The sequence below is a fragment of the Mauremys reevesii genome, linkage group 5 (assembly GCF_016161935.1).
Source record: "Mauremys reevesii isolate NIE-2019 linkage group 5, ASM1616193v1, whole genome shotgun sequence".
Classification (NCBI taxonomy): domain Eukaryota; kingdom Metazoa; phylum Chordata; order Testudines; family Geoemydidae; genus Mauremys; species Mauremys reevesii.
The window spans coordinates 24,032,427-24,059,654 of record NC_052627.1 but is presented as its reverse complement, the minus strand read 5'-3'; the positions used below and the strand labels follow the sequence as shown (position 1 = coordinate 24,059,654).

General features: G+C 39.2%; 1 protein-coding gene across 9 annotated transcripts in view; it reads right to left on the bottom strand.

Moving 5' to 3' along the window:
* Window positions 1–27,228, bottom strand: part of GRID2 (glutamate ionotropic receptor delta type subunit 2) — a 1,020,962-nt gene that overhangs the window by 830,277 nt on the left and 163,457 nt on the right. For all 9 annotated transcript variants that reach the window (XM_039542696.1, XM_039542702.1, XM_039542703.1 and 6 more), the window contains exon 2: window positions 29–184. In XM_039542696.1, coding sequence (XP_039398630.1) covers window positions 29–184 — 156 coding nt within the window. The remainder of the gene's footprint in view (window positions 1–28; window positions 185–27,228) is intronic.

The window sequence follows — 27,228 nt, the reverse complement described above, 5'->3', positions numbered from 1 at the left end:
CAGAAAATCTTCAATTTAGATATCCTACCTTCTTGAACGGCCTGAAATGGGTTGTTGCCATCCACAAATGTCACAGAACACGTGATTTTCTCTGTCTGTAAGATTTCATCATTCTGGTTGAGGTCAGCAACTGCCATACGAAACACCTCCTCATCCTTTTTGGCAGATTCATCAAAAATTGCCCCTGGAAAAAAAAACAAACATTCCTCTTTCATGCTGACTTGACAACTTTTACAATTTAAAGGCATCCCTTCACCCAACACAATAGTGCAGCCTCCTGTAAGATAAATAGTTGCAGGATTCTAACAACTATTTAACAATGCATAACAACTGTACAAAGTTTAGGACAGAAAATAAAGATATCACTGGAGCCAACTAGAGAAACTGGGGGAATTTAAGTAGGTACAATATAAACTAGCCACATTGTAATTTGCCAAGGAAAATGAGACACTCTGGAATATATTTTATTATCATAGCCAGGGGCGGCTCTAGAAAGTAGGCTGCCCCAAGCAGCGCGGAGCGCTGCGCTGCCCTTCCCTGGTCCCGCGGCGGGTCCCCTCTTCCCGCGGCTCCTGTTGAGCTCTTGCCGGCATGACTGCGGCAGGTCTGCTCGTCCTGGGCTCCGGTGGACCTGCCGCAGGCATGCCGGCGGGAGCTCCACCGGAGCCAAATGCCGCCCCCCCGGGAAACGGCCGCCCCACGCGCCTGCTTGGCGCGCTGGGGTCTAGAGCCGCCCCTGATCATAGCTGGCCAAGACGTCTGTTTTACATCTCATCCAAATGATAATTAAGGAACTTAAAGTTAATGTGATCAAGGTTGGATACTAAGAATAAGCCTAGAATTGTAGCAGAACTTCTGTAACAAGGTGTGAAAATCCTTTGGAAAATGGGCTAGCCAGGACAATCGGCATAAGCAAACATCCTTGGTGTAAATCAAAGCTCCACTTTCTATCAGATTTGCAAAACAGTCACACCCAGTAACACCAACTGAGGAGCCAATCCTTAAAATTGATTTAAATGTAATTAATATATAAAGTGTTTGAAAATAATGTCACCTTTAAAAAATCTGACAGAAGAGGACTACAGGGTTTTATCTTTCCCCTGAAACATTCAAGCCAAGCATCAAAAATACAGAACCATAAAATTCAGGGGGACTTCGCAGGATACAGGCTCTTTGGTTCACTTTTAATGATTCTGGAAACAATTTTTCAGAGATATTGAACTAAGTTTCCTCTTCAAGGGTAATCTAAGGGTTTATCCTTTAATACTGTGCTCTGTATTTTTGGCATCATGATTGCAATTCTGAATGTTGTCTATCTATTGTATGATTTTTTCTATGAACCCATTAGGCCATACATGGTTCAGATCACAATGGTTGATTCCATTACACTTTTAGAGACCGCAGAGCTGAGAGATCAAGCAGGCTTTGCAATGCTAAAATGTGTTTTCATCAACAAATCCAACATATAAAGGGGATCCTTGAAACCTAACCTGAAAAGATCTTCATCCTTAAAAGAGCTCTTTAGTCTCCAGGTTTTTCTTTCTGCTAATGCCTCCAACAATACAGCCAATTAGTGCCATCTGAGTTTTGTGATACATACAGTCAAAGATGATAGGAACTTTGGTTACTATTGGCTTCAGATGAATTTCAATCAGCACAGAAGAGGTCAATCAGCACATCCTGACATTCACTCTCAGTTCCACCCCCATCCACACCAATACTTTTTTTTTGTATAAGCATGTCATTATTTTCAACTTTATTTCACAATTTGGATGAGGGCATGAGAAATTTAACTCCACCTTTAAAAAAAAAACAAAAAAAAAACTTTTGGCACATTAATTACAAACTGTAGCTAAATAGAAAATTCTTCCCATTCAGCCATCTCATTTTTGCTTAAGAGGCACAATGTGTCAATTTAAAATAATTTATTCTGACCAAACTGAATGTCCAGCTTCAAGGTTGTTTGTCCTACTGGCAAAGACATGTAACAGTGTGATCCAAACAGTATCAGTTAACTGCTGTTTCAAGAATGAACAGGTCTGAATTGCCTGTACAATCTCTCTCAACAAAAATCAACCTGGAAATAATAAAAATGGAAGAGAAATATCCATTTTGCTAATCCACAATGAAACATAAGGGGCAACTTAATACAAATCCTGGTCCTCGTCCTATTGAAGTCAATGCCCAATCTCCTGTTGACTAAAATGGGAGCAAGACCAAGTAGCCCACTACTTAACACCTGACTTGTGCAATTCAATCTTCTTATAAATTAATCTAGGACAAATATTTTGTACTTGTGTCCAAAATTAGACTCCTCAAACCATATTTTATTTTAATAGGAGCTGTAAGTGCTCAGCACCTTGCAAATCAAGTGACACAGGTAGCGAAAAATGTATTTAAGAGTCTCACTTTACGTACACAGGTTTGAAAATTTCACTTCAGAAGAAGAACTTTGGCTAGGCATTTACTCTCACACTAGATAAGTGTTTTTTTCCCCTTTTCTAAACCATCTGATGTTCTAATGAATACTGCTCCTTCTCCTCACTGGCGTTAGTTTGTTCCAGTGTCTGAATTCAATTACATTGTACTTTCTCAACTACTGATATTACATTATCTTCTTAAAGGAGAAACCTAATGTAACTGGTAGAGCAAGGTGTTAACACAGAGATCTAAGTCAGAAACTCTGAGTTCTAATTCCTGGCTTCACCACAGACTTCCTGCATGACCATGGGCAAGTAACCCCGGGCCTCACTTTCCCCATACGTGAAATGAGAATAAGATGCTGTTCTACTGTGAGGCTTAAACCATTGATATTTGTGAAGCACATCAGGTTCCTCAGACATTGTGTGCTATAAAATATATTATTACTAGCATGAAGCACAAACAGTCCCATGTGGCTAAGCAAGTGACAAAATCCATTCATGAGTATAACACTAGATGCTATTCTGTCAGCATGAACACAGATTATAAACCAACACCATGAAGCAAAATGTATAGTGCAATGTTTCCCAAACTTGGGATGCCGCTTGTTTAGGGAAAGCCCCTGGTGGGCTGGGCTGGTGTGTTTACCCACCGCGTCCATGGGTTCTGCCGATCGCAGCTCCCACTGGCCACGGTTCGCTGCTCCAGGCCAATGGGAGTTGCTGGAAGTGGCATCCAGCACGTCCCTCGGCCCACACTGCTTCCAGCAACTCCCATTGGCCTGGAGCAGAGAACCACAGCCAGTGGGAGCCATGATTGGCCGAACCCGTGGACGTGGCAGGTAAACACACCAGCCCGGCCCACCGGGGCTTTCCCTAAACAAGCGGCGTCCCAAGTTTGGGAAACACTGGTATAGTGGAACTGTAGTCAGCCAGAGAAGCAGGGACTCAGCACCTCTGCAAGTCAGGCCACTTGAACCTAATCATAAATTTAGAAGCATAATTTTGGGCACTCGAGTTTGAGTAATTGAGAAGAGCATTGCTTGTAAACCAATAGAGACGCACCGTCACTACAGACATGAAACATTTCTCTTCCATTATTCTGTTATCCCACTGCTCCATACTACTTTCACTTTGAGTCCCAGCTGGGGGATCCAAGACCATAATGACTACTGAGACGAGTTTCCATCTCCTTGGCTCTCTGTGTGGGGCAGAAGAATGACCCCCTTCACTCTAAGTAGTAATAAATGAGAGGCCTGATCTACATGACGAAGTACTCATTGATTACATCTTCTAACTGAAAAATCAATTCAGTTTCAATTCTGTAACTCCAGGGACAGTATCAGTTTGTGTAAGGTTTTGTTATTTTCTTTTTCAGACACCTAACTTTTAAAAATAATTGATGTTGGTAGAGCACTGCAAATACTGGGCCAGATAATTTGGTCCAACTCTCTACATCCTCTCTTCTGCTCCTGCAGCACAAAGGGAGTGGAAATCCTCCACAGGGATTTGCCTGCTATGGGAGAGTCTCCAGCAGATGTGGAGCTAACATATCTTCTTTCATGAGACCCCACAGGTTTAAGGTGGAGGGTGGGGTGTGTGTGGAGCACTGTGCACTTCACCAGTCCCCAACATGAGTATGGTTGCTTGAGGACTTTAACTGGCTCACACATGTTACAGCTGGGGACCCTCTAACGTCAAACAAATCCGCATCAGAGAGCCCAGGTAATGAGGCAGTTACAACTGGCTCCCTGGTGGCCTTCCCCCATTCCTGTACCACATGAATCTCAGTGTCTAAGACTGTTTTTCTTATATTATTTCAATATGGGTTTTTGTTCATGTGTTTCAATTTAAGGGATTTTTCTGTCCTTCCCTTCCCCCTCCCCATGATGTTAATAAGGAACAATATATGGACCAGAGGACACCTGCCCCAAATCCCTACTGCATGAGAAAGAGAAAGTGACTATCAGCAAAATGGTAAAACTGCCCCCCCCCGCCACACACACAGAGTGCTGTTAAAATGTATGAAGTAAACATCTTGGGGAGACAACAAATATAATGCAATTCCTCAACAAGCTGGATTTCTCTTATTTAAATAAATGTTCTGTATTTTGTCAGTACAGCATAAGAAAGTCAACTAACATCAAGCTCTCTCATTTGATGCAGTCAGACACATAGGTGAGATTATAACAAATATACTGAGATAATGTATTGACCTATTATACACATAATACATTCTCAGTGTCCAATTCTGATTTAAACTGGCACCGAGACCAGAAATAACTCCACTGAAACTATTAAAGTTATACTGGTGTACAACTGCCGCAAGTAAGAGTCGTATCAAACCCAGTGTCTTTCCGTTGTTCAATTGGTTTATGTGGAAGTTTGTTTTTAATATGGAAGGGTTGACTTGGAGGGGGGAGGGGAGACGAACAAATAGATCTTTGGCTGCTTCTGTGTTTAAATTAACATGACTCAGCCCAAATTCATCAAGTGGTGACTGACTATCCATATATATATATAAAATTATACATATATATACACACACACACATATATACATACATACATACACACACACACACACACACACACACACACAGATTCTAAACCCATTAACAAAATATTCTGAAAAGAAAAGCTTGCTAGTATCTCAAAAAACAAACAAGCCTTCTCATTCAGTCACCAGTAACGTCCAATTTTAATTTTACTGGCTAAAAAGAAAATTGCAAAATGAGTAAATACTCGGTCTGTGCCTAATCAGATTATAGTAGGCTTTTATAATTTAAAAAGCATTCTTTTCCAGTGAAGCCATACTCTTCTGTGAAGAATCTTGGCAGCTTTATCCAGCAATCTGCTGGACTTTCACAAATGAATTGTGCCTTACTCATGTTTAGGCAATTAGAATGGTACCCCTTTTTAATGGGCCTATTCACTTAATTAAATGAAAGATTAAGACGCTGCAGAATGGAATGGTTTTCCACTATGTTTCCATATCTAGGGCCTGAATCAGCAAGGCACTTAAGCATAAACCTAACTTTGAGCATGTGAAGTCTCACTAAAGTCAAGACTAGGGTGACCAGATGTCCCGATTTTATAGGGACAGTCCCGATTTTTGGTTCTTTTTCTTATATAGGCTCCTATTACCCCCAAACCCCCATCCTGATTTTTCACACGTGCTGTCTGGTCACCCTAGTCAAGACTTAAAATAAGGCACATGATTAAAAGCTTTGCTGAACGACAGCCTTAGTGTGTTGCCGCCTGATCTGACCATAACACAAATTATCTCTGCTCAATGTCTAAGGCATATCAATAAACACAGGGTAAAATTCTGCTCTCATTACACCTAGGTAACCCACTGTTTTCAGTAGGGTTACATTGGATGTGAGGGCAAATTATGACCCAGAGATGGTAAGACATTTAAGTGACCTATTACATCAGGTCATCTAATCAATCTCTGCTGGTAAAAATATTGTTCCCTACCATGAGTCTTCCTGTGCTTTTGTCCAGCCTAATTTTAAATGTTTCAAGCAAGGAAGTGAAGAGAGAATTTACAGGCTTTTCAATATGTCAAAATGCTACAGGCAACATCTAAAATAAAACAAAGTAAAAAGAATGCAGTAAAAAGAGCAAGCAAAGTCTCTGCATTCTGCTGGGTGAAGCAAGGTGGAGTAAAACAATCATATAGCCCTGCCTGTTTCCAAAGTCTGTTATTTGTCATAAATGATTTGACGAGAAGGTGTTCCACACTATTACATTTTGTTCTAGAATCTGCTATCCTGCCTTGGCAAAGTGGCTTGACAGGTTGACAAAGAAATTAAGACTCAGCTTGTTACGTTGTAAGCTTTCCTGAATGGATTTACATGCAATAAGAGCTGATGCTGCAGGTACTGTATGTCAAACTCAATAATTATAAAGCAATAAAGGATTAAATTCCTCATGCACAGAAACATATGCTTCAACAGAGGAGGATGACACTTTCAAATAAAAGTGAATGTCTTTGGCTTGTCTTTTGAGAAACCTTAGTTTTATTAAGTTTAGAGATTGTGCAAAGTCAATTCATTGGTCACAATGTGCAGTAGAGATCTGCAGAGCTCTTCGGTATTTATAAATTATCCTCTCTCCTATCATTTGCAATGCTGTTAGCCACACATGGGTTTTTCCTTTTAATTCTATGGCTGCACTGTGTATATATGTTAGCATCAATGGGAATTATGCTCACGTTTGGAAAGGTGAGTAGCCTCTCAAGTTTTCATAGATGAGATAAAAGTCTGATCTTTCCCTTTAGGTAAATGAGCATGCACACCACCACACACATGAATATTTTCCAAGTACAGCTAATTCATTTCCAGATCATGAAGACAGGCATTTCTGGTCAAATGTTAATTGCTCTGCACCTTTTTCTAACTTGTTTTTAACACAATGAAAGAATCCAACATCACATTCTTCAGTTCAGGTTCACTAACCTCCTTGTAAAAAAAGGCCAGAATTTGATAGTTTATTTTTGAATGAAGGGCTTGGATGGGGAAGAAGGAAAAGAAATGTAGTCCTACTTGAGTTGTATTTGCTTATTTAGGATTTACTGAAGAATAGTATATTAAAAATAAACATGTAATTTACACATTTTTACAGAGCACTTTGTTTTAACATTAATTAAAATGTACAAAAAAGGTACTGGTGCGCAAAGCCTCATTAATACTTATAGGAAAGGTCTGATTCTCCATTGCCCTACACCTGTGCAGTCATTTACAAGAGCACAAAATTGTGTAAAATGCTACTAAATCCAAATAGTAGCAATCTACATATATGCTGCATTTACTTTGTCCTGGCTTAATTGATTATACAAGGTGTGGAGCAACAGAAAACCTGGCAATGCAATTCACAAAACATAACACTAATGATAATTATGGACATCTGAAGATGCTTTGGGGCAATTTTAATTATACATAAACAATATAGTGTATATATGGGTTATATTCCTTTCACAACATAAAAATCAAGCTAGTGTAGATATTGTTTCATACCTTTATTACTCACCTAGTTACATTTTACTGTTTCAATTGTGATTAACAGGAGTGGTCATAGCATTACATATGTTGTGTAATAAATTACCGGATAAGTGTTAGTAGCCTTTCATTTTTCTATGATGTTCCTAACTATCAAATTGGTACTTAGCTGGTAAAAAGGGGTGGTTTGGTAGATATTATTGCCATATTAATGTCCCATATAGAAAGGTACTGCAATGATAATAAGCCTACTGAATGTTATTAATGTTCCTGCAAAGGAACATATTAAAAAGTAGCCTTACATGCATTAATAACCTGCTTATAAGCTGCTTTATAACCAGGGCTCATCCATGATAGTATTTCATCACTCTTTATTAGCACCTACTTTGGATGCTAGAACTTTTCATAGGACAAACAGAGAATGGTAGACTCATAGAAATGTAGGGCTGGAAGGGACCTCGAGAAGTCATCAAGTCCAGACCCCTTCACTGAGGCAGGATCAAGTAAACCTAGACCCATACCTTACAGGTGTTTGTCTATCCTGATCTTAAAAAACAAACACAAAAAAACCTTCAGTGAGAGGGATTCCACAACCTCCCTTGGAAGACCATTCCAGTGGTAGTTAACTGCCCTTATCACTAAAATAGTAACCTAAAATCTCCCTTTCTGCAGATTAAGCCCATTACTTCTTGTCCTACCTTTAGTGGATATGGAGAACAAATTGGTCCCCATCCTTTTTATAAACAGCACTTAACATATCTGAATATTGTTATCAAGTCTCCACCCCGCCCTTAGTCTCCCCCCACCCCCCAAGAATAAACATGCCCAGGGTTTTTTTAAACCTCATAGGTCAGGTTTTCTAAACCTTTTATCATTGTTGCTCTCCTCTGGAGTCTCTCCAATTTGTCCACATCTTTCCTAAAGTGTGGTGTCCAGAATTGGACACACTGCTACAGCGAAAGCCTCGCAATTGTCCTGCTAAAACTCAGCAATGGCCTACCATGTTTCGCATACAACATTCCTGTTAATACACCCCCAGAATGATATCAGTCTTTTTTTTGCAACTGCATCACATTGATGACTCATTCAGTTTGTGATCCACTACAACCCCCAAATCCTCTTCAGCAGTACTACCACCTAGCCCGTTATACTCCATTTTGTAGTTGTGCATTTGATTTTCTGACCTTCAGATCAGTTTTCCAATTGGTCATGGTTATTTTCAATTCTAATCCCGTCCTCCAAACTGCTTGTAACCCTTCCCAGCTTGCTGTCAACTGCACATTTTAAAAGCACACTCTCCACTCCATTACTTAAGTCATTAATGAAAATACTGACTAGTACCAGATCCAGGACTTACCCCTGTATGACTGCACTAGATATGCCCTCCCAGTGTGACAGGTAGCCACCAATAAGCACCCTAAGTACAGTCTTTCAGCCAATTGTGCACACACCTTATAGTAATGTCATCTAGGCCATGCTTTTTTAGTTTGCTTATAAGAATGTCATATGGGACTATGTTAAAATTCTAACTAAAAACAAGATCTCTCACCTCTACTTGTTCCTACATATCCATTAGGCCAGTAACCCCGTCAAAGAAAATTAGTTGGTCTGGAATGATTTGTTCTTAACAAATCCATGCTGGCTATTCCTTATAACTAGGGGGTCTCTTTAAATAGTGGAGAAATCACACATTTTTCACAGGTTGGTCACCGTATAAATAGCAAATTTCATGGACATCCACAAAATGTGTGATTTATCTGCAGCATTTCTCAAACTGAGGCCCCCAACCCAAAGGGGGGGGGGTCAGCAGCCTATTGTAGGGGGGGCAATGGTATTGCAACCCTTACTTCTGTGCTGCTGCTGGCAGTGACACTGTTTTCAGAGGTGGGCACCCAGCCAGCAGCCACCACTCTCTGCTCTGCCCTCAGAGCTGGGCAGCCGAAGACCATTGGGGGGGGGAGGGGGAAGAAAGACGACCCGGAGATGTGATTTTCACAGCCATGAATTTGTAGATCCCCTATTTATAACCCTATTATCTTTTAGGTGCTTACAAATTGATTGTTTAATAATTTGTTCCAATATCTTTCCAGGTATTGAGGTTAGGCTGATGCATCTATAAATACCCTAGGGCCTCTTTGTTCCCCTTTTTAACAATAGATACTATGTTTACCCATCTCTTGTCCTCTGAGACTCACCTGTCCCCCATGATATCTCAAAGTTAATAGCTAACAGTTCCAGGATTGCTTCAGCTAGTTTGTTACATACCCTAGGGTGCTTTTCATTAGGCCCTGCCACCTTGCATACATTCCTTAACCTGTTCTTTCCCTATTTTGGCTTGCATTCCTTTCCCCTTTGTTGTTAATATTAAATGTGTTGAGTGTCTGGTCACAATTTACCTTTTTATTGAAGGCTCAAATAAAATAGGCATTAAACACCTCACTCTTCTTAATGTCATCAGTTATTAGCTCTCCTTCTCCACTAAGCAGAGGATTCACTACTGATAATAGATCTGTACATTATCATCTCATGTGGTTGGAAGTGGAAAGAAGGGAGTTGTTGAATCGCTGCTTCATGACACAGCAACTTCAAGAACATTTTTCTTCTTTGCCAGCTAAGTGTAATTGATATTACAATGTTAGAGATGTTAACTTGTGTACACACATGTACCTATATATAGCCCAAGCTTAGTAGCATCACAAAGATTATGAGGTGAGGCATGAGTCTTTTCTTCCGCTCAATACATGACATGCATAACATTATTAATGGGAAATTGAGTTATATATGCTCTTTTAAAAATGGGGAAGAAACCCAAACATCAGAATAGATGGCTTCTCTTATGGTTTTGCTTTACTTGCTACTACATCTTAAATTATGGCACTGTCTTGAAGTTTCAGCTGCTTTAATGATTTAAAAGTGCAATTGAAACCTGCCTCCCAGCACTGACGTACCAATCTTGACGCTTGAACGCCGCCTGGATGATTTTAAGCCATTTGATAATGTTTACCATACTAGCAAGTTATTTCTAAAGTAAGTGTGGGTGTGTGTAACACACACACACACACACACACACCCCTAACGGGCATTTTTAATATAAGTAGATTTTGCACTATTAAATGAAAAAGAGACATGATCTGGAGATTATAGAAATGAAAAGGAGAAGCTCAGGTTGTTGTGGTGGGGATTATTTTTGTTTTCCCAAGGATATTTTCTAGCCCTTTTTCTTCGGAAGATAACCTTGAAAATAACTGGTACTAAGCATAATGGTGTGATCATTATGGAAAGGAACCAACTTTTGGGGGGCAGGGAAAAAAAGTGGTGAAAAATTGCCTGCCAAAAAACGCTAAGGCTGACTCTGAAATTAATCCTTTACTCAAAGTGGCTTTTGTCAGAGCAGGTTTTTATTCTACTGGAAACAGAGGCATTCAGAAAATCGGTATACACTGCCCTGCACACTTCCAATGGTAAAAGGAGAACCATAGAAATTGGACCTAATGATCACGTAGTCCATCTCTCTGTTAAAGCAGGATTGTCCTGTACCATGAATTTTAAACTGGACTGGAAAATAAACACAACAGTTTATTTCAGGAAATGAAAACCAAACGCTTGCATCAAACTCACGGCCTCCCTAAGAGTTACTGAATATTCAAGAGGTTCATAAATTAGAATCCTTTGCCCACTTACTCGTCTCATAATTTTACAGCTACATAAACATTCAGTACATGTCTGTGTCTCTCTCTCTCGCTCACACGCTCTCTCACACACACACATGATAACAAGCCCCTAAGCAACTGGTACCCAAACTGAACATACTGAATGCATCCACATTATATAAAGCAAATTAATTAAGAAATAAATCTGTTGGTTTCCCTTCCTCTCTCCTATTGACATGCATATACAGGTGAATACTAATTTTCTCTACTGGAAAATTACTGAGAATGTCTAGGTGAATATTTTCCCCCCCCTCTTCAAACACAGAAGGTTATTTCCAGCAGTTTTTCAAAAAGTTTGATTAAAAATATTCTGGATGCTTGCATAATTACATAAAAACTACATTGCACATACAAAAAACCCTGACATTTCCATAAAGTTTACAATTATAGCCATCAGCCCAATCAAGGAGAAGACAACCGTCTCTCAGATATGCATTGCTGGCCTGTTTCCACTAGCAAATTCTTTATTTGTCTTTCAACACTGATGCTGTTGCACTGGTGTTACCAACCATAATAATAAACCAAATGTAGCCATTTTTATCACCGCAGCATCTAATGCTCCTCTAAGCACCTGATCCACAAACCACTTACGTCAATGCGTTCCCATTTATTTTAATGGGCTTTGGATCAGCCCTGAGGTCTTGGATACCACAATGATGGATGCAGTATAGGTACAAAAATAGCATACAATCCCACATTCTTTAAAACTCATATCCTGCCCTCTTCCTTTAACATTCATAAAAATTGCAAAAGCAGAAAAGAGCCCTGCTTTTCATTCCACAGTTGCCCCATCTGCATGTGAAATTATAGAAATACATGCATGGCCCAAGTGGCCAACTTTTTTTCAATGGTTTCTTCCAATCATTTTCTGATAGCGTTTACCTCCAGGATATGCCATAAGAAACAGAATATGAACTGAACAGATTGCATTTCTTCAACACCATTCACCACAAAGTCCCAAGTCTGACAAAAAGGCCTTTCTCCCTGCAACTCTCCAGTGTATTCTGTCTTTACAATTTGTTTTTAAATGACTCTGCAGCTCTCCAGTAACTTAAAACACTTTTAAAATGATAATGCTGTCATCTGAAGAGTACATTTCTCTACTGTACATTTCCCAGAGTCTCGGTGCACGTAAGTGAAATGCAGTCAGGTTCAGCTCAAGAGCAGTTTCCTGGACATAACGTATAGTAGGTCTTTAATATAAAACTAATAATTTCAAAAATTGTAGTATAGAATCTCAGTGAGTGAGAAACAGCAGCTGTTCCTTTTGTTGGCTTACTTTTAGGACTCCTTCACCTTTTAAAAGGTAAACTACTAAGGTAAGAACTAGATGATAGTTGAACTGTTTCACATTAATTTTGGATGTCCCCTATACCTCTCCATCAAGTATGTCTTTATATGCCCCTGTCATTTTTTCCCCTCTCAGACACAGCTGCCTCTGTTTCCCAGCTGAAGCTGACAGTTTCAATGTGCTTTAAAACACTATGGTACTCTGGCACCCACCTGAACTAAGTCTTTTCACAGTATTGCCTTCTTACAGTCCTGACCACGCCAAAGTGAATAAATAGATTGAGATTCTGAAAAGAAAAGAAAAAGAAAAGAAAAAAGAGAGAGGGAGGAAGAGAGAGACCCCCTCACCCTGAACAACAGTACTAGCTGTCCTTTCTTCTGCAAAGACATTCTCCTGAAATGGCTAAATGAACTGGATGCTTCCTCATAGGGAACATTTCCCATCTTGCTGGGACCCCTCCAATTTAGCAATATTGGAAGGGCAGTGTGTTTATGATCTCCAGGGTGATAACCCATGGTTTACACTACCATTTTCTAAAGGAACATCTATTTCTTAAGTCTATAAATGAAACTATTTCAATATGGAGATATAATAATGTCCATCATTAGATGACCAAGTAACAATGGTACTAGGAAACAAGACCAAACATCCAGCTGTTTAAAGTAATAAAACCAAAAAGCAAGCATGCCAGAGAAGGGAACTCCTGCCACCATTATAATAAGGTTAGCCTTGGGGGAGAAAGGAAATGGCTTCCCCTCTGCAATTTGCTCCCTCTCGCATGCAAGAAGAAAAATCATCAGAAGAAAAATTGATGCAGCTTTGATCATAGGGCTTTGAACGGCCTCTACGCCAAACCCTAAATTGTCGAAATTCACTACAAAGTCTGCCCAGTTTCAAACCATTTGGTGAACCTATCTTGTAAGGAAATCCAGAAGCGAGCATCTTATTTCAGGTTTCACTTCATGAGGACACATGGCATTTCTACAGAGCCTCATGAAGGTGAGCATTATTATCCCCATTTTACAGAATACAAAGGTTAAACAACTCAGACAAGTTTAGTGACTTGCTCAGACACCAGGCAAATCAATGACAGAATCAGAAATAAAACTCTGGTCTCCTGACTCCTCCTGAATATTTAATACCAATAGAGAGTGATAAAATTTGGCAGAGTCAAAGGTAAAAGAAAGCTAAATAACTCACTCTAAATTCCCTGTTTTGATTGTATTTATTAAATGATGTAAAAATAATCTTGGGATTCATAATGATACTAATTAAAAGCGCTTTGCCTTTACAGAGTCCCTTTTATCTGATGATCTCCTATGAAATGCTATATAATTAAGATGTTTTATAAAATAAAACCAGATAGTTCTGTATGTTTCTTCTTTAAGATGTCCCTAACGTCAATGCTTTTGATGTTTACTGAACCTGCTAATTATTTATTTTAAAAGATAGCTGTAGCAATATTACAAACATGAAAAATCAAAGCAAAAGAAACAGACAATGCAACAAACAACAAAAAAGAAGTAGTAGAAAGTGAAGTGAACTTTTCCATACTTAAGTTCTCCTGTGGTAACATAGGGCATAAAGACTGGAGAATGAAAAAACACTGGACCTGGAAGTGCTAATTATGGAGCCATAAAAATCATTTACTACATTATAAAAGCGTGATATTACTGCCATCACTGATCAATAGAGAGATTTGATTGCACTTTGGAAAGCCAGAGAAAACCTGAACCGAGAGCTTCTTTGGCGGCTCCATCAATTGTAGTAAGGAGAATTTTCTTAATTTTTTTTTTAATTTGCAAAAAGAAAAAACCTACATACACATAAATTCCACTGTCATAAAAATAGATTTTTCACTGAAGTGCTTATGTGGACTAAAATTGCCCACAAAGTATTACTTTTTTATGACTGACATAGTGGAAGCTGCTCAGGATTTGTATTCTTCACCTCAGAAGCATGTACATTTTATTTTTCTCACACATTTGATTAAAACCCAAGTGACAAGTGCATGGCAAAACCCATATGGTAAGCAAGCGCTCATATTATCGTTATGTTTTTATTAGTAGTAATTCTCCAAGCTCACTAGCCTAGGGCAAGATTTTTTTTTAATATATATATAAAAGTATGTTAAATTTTGAGAAATCAAAGGAAGTTATCAAGTAGTAATTGAAAATGCAATGTAAGGGGAATTTTAGCATGTACAAGCATACATTCAATTCTATAGCCCGAGATTTGTCCTCCTTTACACCTACACAACTTCTGTTCAATGTATAGTGCAATTTACGGCACCATCTTGACTCTAAGTGTAAGAAGATAGAATGAGAACCTGTGTGAGAGATTCATTCATGATCCCTCCTAGAAGGAATTGATTCCAAAGCCTATTCAAGTCAATGGATTCTTTCCATTCACTTTTATGGGCTTTGAATCAGGCCCCATAATATTTACACGCTATCATGGTGCTCAGCAACATCTGCTCCTTTTGCCTTCCCTAGGGGATGATAGTGGCCAGACTTTGAAGGATTCGGCTGCAAATTTGAGAAGTTCATCAGCAGCTTCTGTAGTTTTTGATTAAAGGCAGCCATTATTACTAATTAAGAAGAATTGATAATATACACTGCAGCAGAAGTGTTGCTAATTATTTTACAACATACAAGTGAGTCCATGAGTAGAGGTCTTTCCCAACCTGCTCTAAAGTACTCAACATTAGTACCAGAAGTCACAACGCACCCATGTCTGGCTTTAACAACAACTAATTCAACATAAAACAGCTAAGTTCCTCTGAAGCCTTCTCCCAAAGTTTGGCTGCTCCTAAGATTCCACCTTTATGACTGTTCAGTCCACCACCTAAATATTACATCATCATCTCTCTCTCAGACCAAGGTCCCGGTCAGGGCAACAGTACTCCAAAGCCATTTTTCTCATTTTACTCCATCCAGGCTTGAGATTGCTAGCAGGTGTCATGTGGCAGAGCCAGCTTCCATTCCTATCTCCAAGACAGATTATTAAACTCATCCTGTGTTGCCCTAATGCAGCATTAGTCCATCTCATCACAATGCCCAGTCCAAGGTGCTGATCACCCCCGATTTCCAAGGAAGTCACTGGGAGTTGCATGTGCTCAGCACTTTGTATGGCCGCTCAACATGTTGCAGTCACAGGCCCTGTATTGCCGATCACTCCATACGCATTTCAAATGCAGCCACTTGGGGTTGACACATACAAAGTCTTAACAGTCTAGAGCAACCCTGCACAGCAATTTGAGGCAGGAAGTGAAGAATATTGTAAATCAGGGGTCGGCAATCTTTCAGAAGTGGTGTGCCAAGTCTTCATTCATTCACTCTAATTTAAGGTTTCGCATGCCAGTAATACATTTAACATTTTTAGAAGGTCACTTTCTATAAGTCTATAATGTATAACTAAACTATTGTTGTATGTAAAGTAAATAAGGTTTTAAAAACATTTAAGAAGCTTCATTTAAAATTAAATTAAAATGCAGAGCCCCCTGGACTGGTGGCCAGGACCCAGGAAGTGTGAGTGCCACTGAAAATAAGCTCGCGTGCTGCCTTCCGCACATGTGTCATAGGTTGCCTACCCCTGCTGTAAATACATCTTTCAAACTGCAGAGGGAATTCAAGTTGCTGGAATGTAATTACTAGAGTTGGAAACAAGCCAGAGCACTGGATTAACATATTTTATGAAAAAGTATCATAAGGTATTAAATTGCCACAAGAGCTAAGAACTTTCCTCTTACAACTGATCTGAAAGATAGTACCTTCACTCAGACAATGCCCACACTGGGATGTTGGCTTAAAAGAAACTGCAGTGGAAGAGTAACGCCTAATGAATCATCAAATGCTTCTTGTAGCACTACCCACTTTCCTTGGAGGTCTCACAGCTATGTATTAATGGATTTAGATTGCAAACTGATGGGACAATTGTAGAAGATGGTATAGCTGCCGGTCCTGATAAATCCCCTCATTAGAGCATCTCATCTGTCTTTCACTTTCACTGGGACCAAAGGAGTCTCTCTCTCACACACACAATTTTAAAAGCACTAAGTTCCCCTGATTTTTATTTTTAAGTAAATGGTTAAACAGAGATAGGAGAGGAATTTAAACTTACTTTTAGATCACACACTGGACATTTAAACAGGCTTTTCCTCCTAAAGCCTTGAAGCTGATGCATATTTTTATGTCTGATTTTTACCCTACTGGATCCAGCATGTTGACTAACTCACTCTGTTGAAAGCACTTTACTTTCTCTGCTCATTTACAAGTCTTTCTTCTGGACTGAGTATTTTTTAAAACTTCTAGTTCTTTGACAGAAACTTTATTTTCTTGTTCCACTGACTCTACCCATAAAAAACTTGGAATAGATTCATTGCCTTGAGATAGTCCAAGATAGGGACTTAATACTTCGACTCTTCCCTATGTCATCCTTTAAAAAAAGAATAACTTCTATAAGATTTCCATGTATTAAATTACAGGGAAATTTTTCTCCACGTGTATACAAGACAACTCACTCGAGGATCAGATTCTGAGGTTTGTGGTCTATAAACAGATACTATACAAGAAGTAGTTAGCATAGAACTTTGAAAAAATGGGGGAGGGGAACATACACAAGCTGGGAGAAGAGACATATAGTATAAAAATTCCAAACTGCATGAGCCCAGCACGTCAGAGAATCGGTATGTGAGTTTTTATGATGAAAGCAAGCACGTCAATGGAGGCTAATAGCACAGGGAATTTTCTGGCCAATTAGAGATTAGAAATATAAATAAAACATAAGATTCATCTTAGAAAAAAGACAAGAAAATTCACTTGGGAAAAATAAACCAAAATGTGGATATTCCGTTAGACTAAAATTCACACATGTGCACAGGGGCAACGTAAGGATTATAGTACACTTAAATCTCACTTACACCTTATTTTCATGGGGATGAAAGTCACCCCTAGAAAGCTGAAAAATATCCAGTGGAGATAGGGGATAACGAAACAGATGGTAGTTCACAGTATGACAGAGGAATACCTTACTCCATTAGGAGTCGCATAGACTCAAGAAAAGCTTTGTGATTTTTAGATGCGTATACAGAAGCATCAACTCAAAGGAGCAACATTTTTCATTCTCTTCTGCATGCCACTGGTGAAGCCTCACCTAGCACAATGCATTTGGATATGGGCTCTTTATTCCTAGAAAGATGCTAGCAAACTGGAGGGACTTCCAGGAACAACAATTACCAAATGACTGGGAACACATTATACAAATTTTTATTTCTCTTAAAGTAGCTTAGTCAAATAATGGCCAAGAAGAGTAGAATAATCGTCTACAAGTATCTGATGTGCTTAAATGCCAAAGATGAAGAAAAGGGAGAGACTTCCTTGTGGTCTCTCAAAAAAGTGTTTGAGAGAGTTCAGCAGCGATGACACACACGTATTTATCATTAGTATTCATATTTTATATTTTGCATATCTGAGAGCACTTTACAGAAGAACAAGCCAACATACTGCACATAAAAGATCACCTTCCCACAGAAATACAACCTTTTCTACGAAAGAACATGGCAGCCATTCTGGAAGTACAAGCAATGCTACAACACAATTTATGGGCCAGGAAATGAAGAAAGCTATAACAGTTTAAAATACAATAATTTTGTTAGGAAATTAAGAATCATTAACTTAGCTCAGAGTTAAATCATTTTAATGCAATCTGTTACCATAAACTGTGGCTAGGGCTACAACTTAAGACAATTACTGTAAGTTCTTAGTTCAAATCCATACTGGTATACTGCTCTCCCCCGGTAACTATGTGAGCCTGGTACAACCCAGTGAACTCTACAGAATATTAATGTAAAGAACTATGAAAAATAAAAATATATTGTACAAAGAACTAGTTGACTTATGATCCACTTTTAAACAGTTTTGCAGTTATTTCCTACAACCAGTGTTATAGAACTTGTAAAAATTAGTAAACCATATTTCCATTACTCTTATCGGTTATCTATTTAAAATCCATTTATTGAAGGTTCAGTTTTATTCAGGGAAATTGATAATTTTCATTCAAGTTTAAATTTCAGTGAATGATGATATGTAATGTTAAAAATCAAATATGAAATTACATTATGTGCAATTATGGTGCCCATCTACTTGGCAGGTTGCCTCCACAGGAATAGGGTTTTTTTGCCATTTGTGGACGATTAGATCTAGATCTGAAAGAGAGAAGAGAGATGTACAGACTTGCCTGATTTCAGATTTTGTTTAGTTATGAATGATTTCCTTATTACACTCTTTGAGCAATCATACCCCACTTGTGCCACATGATGCACTATAATAAAATTCAAAGTTTGTAACTTTGCAAAGTGAAAAAATCAGTCCAATTCTGTCCCCCAAGTTGGGAACAGAATTGAGACCATTGTGTATGAAAATTACTTGGGGCCAGATTCTGCCATTTTACTCATGCTCAATGGCACGACTCCTCAAGTAGACCTACTGAAATTAATTCTTCTAGAGTGGCATTAAGATTGCAATTTGTTATACAATTCATTGCAAATAAGATTTATGGCTCTATATAATTAACCTAAATAACCACTTACAAACAAGAAATACAAGTAGAGTGTTGTGATTGAGGATGTACCAGGCCTTTGTGACCCATTGCTGGAAGCCCCACTGCTCTGCTGGACCCAACAACAGCTAATCAAGGCCAAGCAGACTGAAATAAAAGGAGCTGCCTGCTGGTAGCAAGACCATTCCTGTCTGGAGCCAGTGGAGTGAGGAAGGACACTCCCTAGTCCACGGACCATTTCTATCCACAGTCAAGGGCAGCTGAGTTAACTCTTGGTTTCAGAATAGCAGCCGTGTTAGTCTGTATCCGCAAAAAAAAAAACAGGAGTACTTGTGGCACCTTAAAGACTAACAAATTTATTTAAGCATGAGCTTTTGTGATGCATCCGAAGAAGTGAGCTGTAGCTCACGAAAGCTCATGCTTAAATAAATTTGTTAGTCTTTAAGGTGCCACAAGTACTCCTGTTTTTTTTTTTTTTTGAGTTAACTGTGGAAAAGTAATTAAGCCCAGATGGGTAAAAAATCATTTTAGTTATAATTGATTCTCAAGAGCAAGGAACATTGTTAGAATTTGTTGTACCCTGGAAGGGCTTTGGACTGTGACACCCAGCCGGAGGGATGAGCTACAGGAGACCCACAGAAGCCAATTGATAGTCTGCAGAACTATCTGCAGGAGGTGCAGGGAGGTCAAGAAAATGGCAGAAGTCCACAGGTGGACTTGTCAAAATCACTCAGTTCTGATCTAACTTCTCCCACTGAAGTAGAAACAGTTTGCCCAACAATGAGCGTTTTTGAAAATTGCACCTCTAATATCTACATGCTTGATTTTTCCATGGTCTTGAAACGGAATAGAATCTTAACATTGTGAGTAGCCCCAATTAAAATCTAGAAGAACTACTTGTGAAATAAGCACAGAATGTGAGGAAGGATAGGTCTAGACGCACATACCAAATAAACAAACCAAAAAAAAAAAAGCCTTCTGCAGCACATTGGAGAGCTTGGGTCAAGCGACTCAAGCTTGTGCTAAGGGAATAAAAACAACAGTGTAGACATTCCTGCTCTAGCTGCAACACAGATTTTGTCCAATGCCCGCCTCCTCTCACTGGGTGTCAGAAGCCAGGCTCTGTAACTGAAACTTATCTATAACAACTTATAAGTTGAAGAACACATCTTATTCTATACACAGAAAGTGTCAAATTTTCTTCTCTTTCCAAAGAAAAAGGCTGCCACACTGCACAATGACCATCAATTTTTTTAATCCCATTATCATTCAATATTTTTTAGTTTCCCTTTTGTTTTTAATACTTTCAATTAAAAGAGAGGAATTTGAAATAAAAAACCACCAATGAGAACATGCTAACAAATTAAGGGCAATAAGAGTAAATGGCATATTTCCTCAGCTCTTTCTGTCCATTCTAACTTTGTATTCAAGCATCAAAAGATGTTCACGTGTGTATGTATACACAAACATACATTCATAAAATCACCCATTTATTTTAGGATCCCAGAATTAATTTTCTTACAGCTCTAATTTTGATGCATTCACCCAAGACCCCAAAACTTCAGTAAAAACTTGAAACTCAATTCACATTAGTTGAAAGGTTTGCTAAGATCTGTGAACCTTTCAAGCCAATCTGGGCTGATTAATGTTTCTACATGGTATGAGTACATAACTCATTTTCAGAACAAAAGCAGGTGGAATCATGGTTTCTTCCTGAGTTTTGGGGATTTCTTTGGTACAAATCTCAGGACACCGTGTGAGCCAAAATGCTTAAAAAGTTTACACCAAGGCAATAACTAGAAACCAAAGCAAACAATTTATTCACAATTCTAGTTCCAATGAAGTGTGTTAATGACTTCAAGTCTGGTAGTGGCAGCCTTTACCTGGAATTCCCATGCTTTCCTCAGTCTAAAATTATATCATTAACATAACAGTAAATAGTTATTTATATATAATGTATTTACCTTTTGATTGTAAACACTACAAAGAGGAATGAGGGTGGGACAGAACAGCTAGGAGAGGCAGATGGGGTTGGGAAGGAGGGGAAAATGGCAGGCAAATTACTAAAAAGGAGTTTTTAATGTTACATTATTTCCAATCGATTTGCAGTGGAGTTGGAGACATTATCCAGGTAAGCTAAAGTCAACAGTTATTTTGCATCATAATGCTGTTGAACAATGAAGTACTGTACCTTCAAGCGTGGATTAACTGGAGTTTCACTTTTAAGCACAGTATTTGACAAAATAAAGAGCTTGGCAAGGTGATTAATTGGAAGTCTGAGGTCACACTTATCAAACAAATCTCTGCCTGGTGCTACATTTCAGCTGCAAAGGAAAATATGATAGTGCATAGCAGTTGATCACGTACCACCTTATCCTCCCCGACCCACTGTAGCAAAGCTAATCTGAAACCAAAAAGCAGCATTTACAAAATGTGGACAGTGTTTCTGCTGCATTTTACAGCAAAGCTGAAATGCATGTGCAGCAGAGCCACAGCAGTAAAGGTTACCCAGGTTAGCACATTATTAAATTAGTTAATATTTATGGATGACAAATGACTGTTGATAAATAAATGGAATACACATAATAAAGAATAATGTATCAGTTCTGTTAAAGTTACAACCTGTTGATCACTATTCAAAAATACCACAATCATCCTTTGGTGAGTAGAGACTACTGGGGTGAAGGAAGTGTTTGTGATTGGGAGAGAATAAGAGACACTTCCTATAGTATTGTCATCTTTGAGAGGCATATATGTCAACTGTATACAGGAAAATGAGTAGATCCAGTCATGCTCAACATGCATCCTATTCTCCTCAACTGTGTTGGTCAAACATTCGGTCAACAAATTTTCTGTTTCTCCCTCCCCTATTTTTTTTTAATTGCTGGAAAACTCTACTTATCCAATTGAATTCATTTAACATATACTGAAAGCCGAGGACTCTTCTTGTAAGGAAAGATCATACATTTTTAAAATCTGTGGCTTCAGTTTAATTGGTCAAAATTTCCCCTGAAAAGAACATCTTGGAGATAGAAAGTATTCTTCCCTTTAGCTTCCTAATTTCCCCTTTCCACATGTGAGCAAAAATATGCTAGATAAGGGATAGTTCTGGTCGCTGGGATGTGCCTGCACAGTACATCCTTGGACATACATTTGTTTATAGTAAACATTCAGAGGGAAAAGCCTTAGAAAATTAGGCATACTATTCTCATTGTAGGTGCGGCTGTGTTTGAGGGAAGAACAGACACACATTAGCAGCATTTGGCCAAATGGCTTGTGTGAAGGGGGGACAAAAAGAATTATGGACCTCATACTTGCAGAAAGAGAATTCTGTTTGAAGTTCAGGAAGATATTATAAAGAAAATTGGCACGGCACTCAAGATGGCATTCATATTTCAGCTATGTCCAAAATACAATATCAAGAATTTATGTTACTAAGACTCCATAATACATATTGTTGAATAAATAAGTATTAGGATTAACAAGGAAACCACACTTAAATCGCCTGCCTTAACTTCAGTTAGTGTTAGAGTATAAGACCAGAGAAGGGAATATGTATAGAAGAAAGTATAGTTGAATTATAAAAGTAAAAAGCCTGTTTGTCTCAAATTTGAGAAGGGCTGAACTGAAATTTTTATATAAAATACACAGTATTTTGATTATAATTTATCACGACACAATTAATTTATCTTCTAAATGGTGTTTTGTCTTTCTGGTCACATATTAGAAGTCAACCAATTTACAATAAACTAAAATCATAAATAGAAAATGTATAGAGTGACAGAAAATTACAATGTTCTTTACTTCACCATATATAATTTAATAGAATATGTTTATTGAAAAATGTTTTCCCTGCTATAGAATTGTATCGGACAGTTAAAAAAAAACCCTATAGAAGGGATATCATCCTCTATTCAACTATACATTTCTAGAATAATTTCTGTGGAATCCTATTGGTTTAATGCCAGTTCAGTTGTGTGCAAATGTATTGCAACTATTGAATTTATTTTGTCATTTGCAAGGAAATGTAAGAGAACCTAATTTGTCTTGTCCATCTAATTTTTATGATGTGATGATTTTGACCTACAAAGTGTTACCAAAAGTTTCACCAGGCCCCTGAAAAACTAAGGACCAGAGCCTCAGTTGGTGTATAAGTCAATGTAGCTCTAGTGACTTCACTAGAACTATAGTGCTTTAAGACATTTACTCAACTGGTGTAAATGAGTACTTCAGGAGATATCCCTAAGAAGGTACTATTCTAACAAAGATTGATACACATCTAAGCTTAGGCCTCATGTGTCAAGAGCAGTTCCTTTTACATTTGCCTTCAGGGGAAGCAACACACGTATCAGAAGAGGCAGTGCCACCTTGTACTTTCCCTGTGGCCATGACTAAGAACCAGCTAAGGAGATTTTTAAACCTCAACCACAATGAATGAAATCAAAAGACAATAAAAGGTAAGTTGCCAGGGTTTTGGTCTACATAGACTTGAAGGAAAACTGAAATTATAACCTACAGGGAGAGGCTGTCAAAACGATGGATGGAACAGAGTCACACAACTACACAGAATAGGACAGACTGCAATATCTATTCTGTAACAATCACACACAGTGTATCACATTTCCTCTTTAATCCCCTGGCTTCAAGAAAGACGACAGGCTTCTATATACTCCTAGGTTTCAGTTATGAGAGAGGATAAAAAGGCAAATCAGTTGTATTTCAAACTGTGGAATCAAGAAGCTGAGATGAGTTGATCAGCTTTGGAAAATTTTGGATACCTACAAAAAGGAAGAATACACTCTATACTGTAAGATATGCAAAGAGCAACATCCACCAGCTGAAACCAACAGCACAGCTCTTCCTAGATTAGCCAGGGAGAAAAAGATGTTCACTTTTGATTCCTTGGTACACTTGCTTGCCACCTACCAGGGATCACAAGGTTCCGAGTTCAAGAGCTGGCTGCAGCAACACGATCCCTCAGTAAATTCAGATCAAGAATTTTCTATCTAGAAAATCTAAACAGCTATGTGAGAGAAGCTCAATCTTTACTACTTGCCAACCTTAAACTGTGTCTGTTGCCCACTGCTGCAACAGGGGTATACTGATGGGTGTGTAGGAAAACAATGTATTTTTTCTTTTCTATTTCTGTCTGTAGCAAAGTAAAATTTAAAAAAAAATAAAACTTCATACATTACGTTTAAAATGCTTGATCCCATGTTTATATGGCTGGCAGATGTTACAGCAGAAGATATGCTTTAGTCACACACTAGTTATTGGGCTCATTAGAGGAGAAATCAGATGAAATTTAATGGCCTGTGATATACAGATCAGACTAAAGAGACAATAAAATGGCTGTCAACAACTTGAGACCTCACCAGGGCTATGTACCTAGGCTAGTGAACCTTTCAAGCAAACCTGGAGTAAGTTTTGACCAGTCCCCTCCATCTCTCTGGCTGTCAGAGATAGAGTTTACGTTTTGTGTGAAATCAATGTTTTCACATGCTTTTGACCAGAAACCAGGCTGTAGTAGAACTAGTGGTCTTAGTCGAGTTTCACAGTATGACTATTCGGATTGTGTTCTAATTCTATTGGCTTAATCCATACTCAATTCCTTAAGACTTTCCCCATAAAAAAACATGCAGAAAATCCCTACAGATCAGTCAACTGGATCCAACAACAACAACGGGACCCTGCAAGTGAGCAAGTGTCATTAGGTGATGGACTCATAGGTGGCAGGAAGAACAACATTGTTAAGTCATAGGGACAGAGAAGGCAGAAGGAGAGACAGGGGAGAAAGCAATCCAATAATCTGCAAACCCAAATGTTACGAGTTTACAACATCACAGCATTCAGGCTGTTATTTGTGCATATCCCAGCTCCGAGTACTCCTGGACATAGTGGGGAGGATTGACAGCTTCCAGGGAAAGAGGAACATTGCCTCTGTTAGTGGAGGAAAGGAAGCACAGGGACTGAAATCTTTTTCCTTCTTTCTCAATATAATGTGTGTATTCTCTGCAGACTGGCAAGCTTCACCTCATATAATTTACACAGAGGGAAAGCCACATATACCCACCTTACAAAAAATGGAGAAACCCCTTATTGTTCTTAAGATCCTTCACCAGGACAATAACTACAATGCCACTTTTTTCAAAAGATATTATTCCATTTTTTTAAAGTATATTGGGTCAAATTTTCACCTCAGATTAACTTTTTTCCCCCACTGATTTTATATTTCATAGAATCATAGAATATCAGGATTGGAAGGGACCTCAGGAGGTCATCTAGTCCAATCCCCTGATCAAAGCAGGACCAATCCCCACCCCAACTAAATCATCCCAGCCAGGCTTTGTCAAGCCTGACCTTAAAAACCTCTAAGGAAGGAGATTCCACCACCTCCCTAGGTAACCCATTCCAGTACTTCACCACCCTCCTAGTGAAAAAGGTTTTCCTAATATACAATCTAAACCTCCCCCACTTCAACTTGAGACCATTACTCCTCGTTCTGCCATCTGGTACCACTGAGAACAGTCTAGATCCATCCTCTTTGGAACCCCCTTTCAGGTAGTTGAAAGCAGCTATCAAATCCCCCCTCATTCTTCTCTTCTGCAGACTAAACAATCCCAGTTCCCTCAGCCTCTCCTCATAAGTCATGTGCTCCAGCCCCCTAATCATTTTTGTTGTCCTCCGCTGGACTCTCTCCAATTTATCCACATCCTTCTTGTAGTGTGGGGCCCAAAACTGGACACAGTACTCCAAATGAGGCCTCACCAGTGCTGAGTAGAGGGGAATGATCACATCCCTTGATCTGCTGGAAATGCCCCTACTTATACAACCCAAAATGCCATTAGCCTTCTTGGCAACAAGGGCACACTGTTGACTCATATTCAGCTTTTCGTCCACCATAACCCCTAGGTCCTTTTCTGCAGAACTGCTACCCAGCCATTCGGTCCCTAGTCTGTAGCAGTGCATGGGATTCTTCCGTCCTAAGTGCAGGACTTTGCACTTGTCCTTGTTGAACCTCATCATATTTCTTTTGGCCCAATCCTCTAATTTGTCTAGGTCCCTCTGTATCCTATCCCTACCCTCCAGCGTATCAACCACTCCTCCCAGTTTAGTGTCATCTGCAAACTTGCTAAGGGTGCAGTCCACACCATCCTCCAGATCGTTAATGAAGATATTGAACAAAACCAGCCCCAGCAACGACCCTTGGGGCACTCCACTTGATACCGGCTGCCAACTAGACATGGAACCATTGATCACTACCCGTTGAGCCCGACCATCTAGCCAGTTTTCTATCCACCTTGCCATCCATTCATCCAGCCCAGACTTCTTTAACTTGCTGGCAAGAATACTGTGGGAGACTGTATCAAAAGCTTTGCTAAAATCCAGAAATAGTACATCCACTGCTTTCCCCTCATCCACAGAGCCGGTTATCTCGTCATAGAAGGCAATTAGGTTAGTCAGGCATGACTTGGCCTTGGTGAATCCATGCTGACTGTTCCTGATCACTTTCCCCTCCTTTAAGTGGTTCAGGATTGATTCCTTGAGGACCTGTTCCATGATTTTTCCAGGGACTGAGGTGAGACTGACTGGCCTGTAGTTCCCTGGATCTTCCTTCTTCCCTTTTTTAAAGATGGGCACTACATTAGCTTTTTTCCAGTCATCCGGGACCTCCCCCGATCACCATGATTTTTCAAAGATAATGGCCAATGGCTCCGCAATCTCATCGGCCAACTCCTTTAGCATCCTCGGATGCAGCGCATCCGGCCCCATGGACTTGTGCTCGTCCAGCTTTCCTAAATAGCCCCGAACTACTTCTTTCTCCAGAGAGAGCTGGTCACCTCGTCCCCATACCGTGCTGCAGAGTGCAGCTGTCTGGGAGCTGACCTTGTCTGTGAAGACAGAGACAAAAAAAGCATTGAGTACACTAGCTTTCTCCACATCCTCTGTCACTAGGTTCCCTCCCTCATTCAGCAAGGGGCCCACACTTTCCTTGACTTTCTTCCTGTTGCTAACATACCTAAAGAAACCCTTCTTGTTACTCCTAACATCTCCGGCTAGCTGTAACTCCAAGTGTGATTTGGCCTTCCTGATTTCACACCTGCATGCCTGAACAATACTTTTATACTCCTCCCTGGTTATTTGTCCAATCTTCCACTTCTTGTAAGCTGTTCTTTTGTGTTTAAGACGAGCAAGGATTTCACGGTTAAGCCAAGCTGGTCGCCTGCCATATTTACTTTTCTT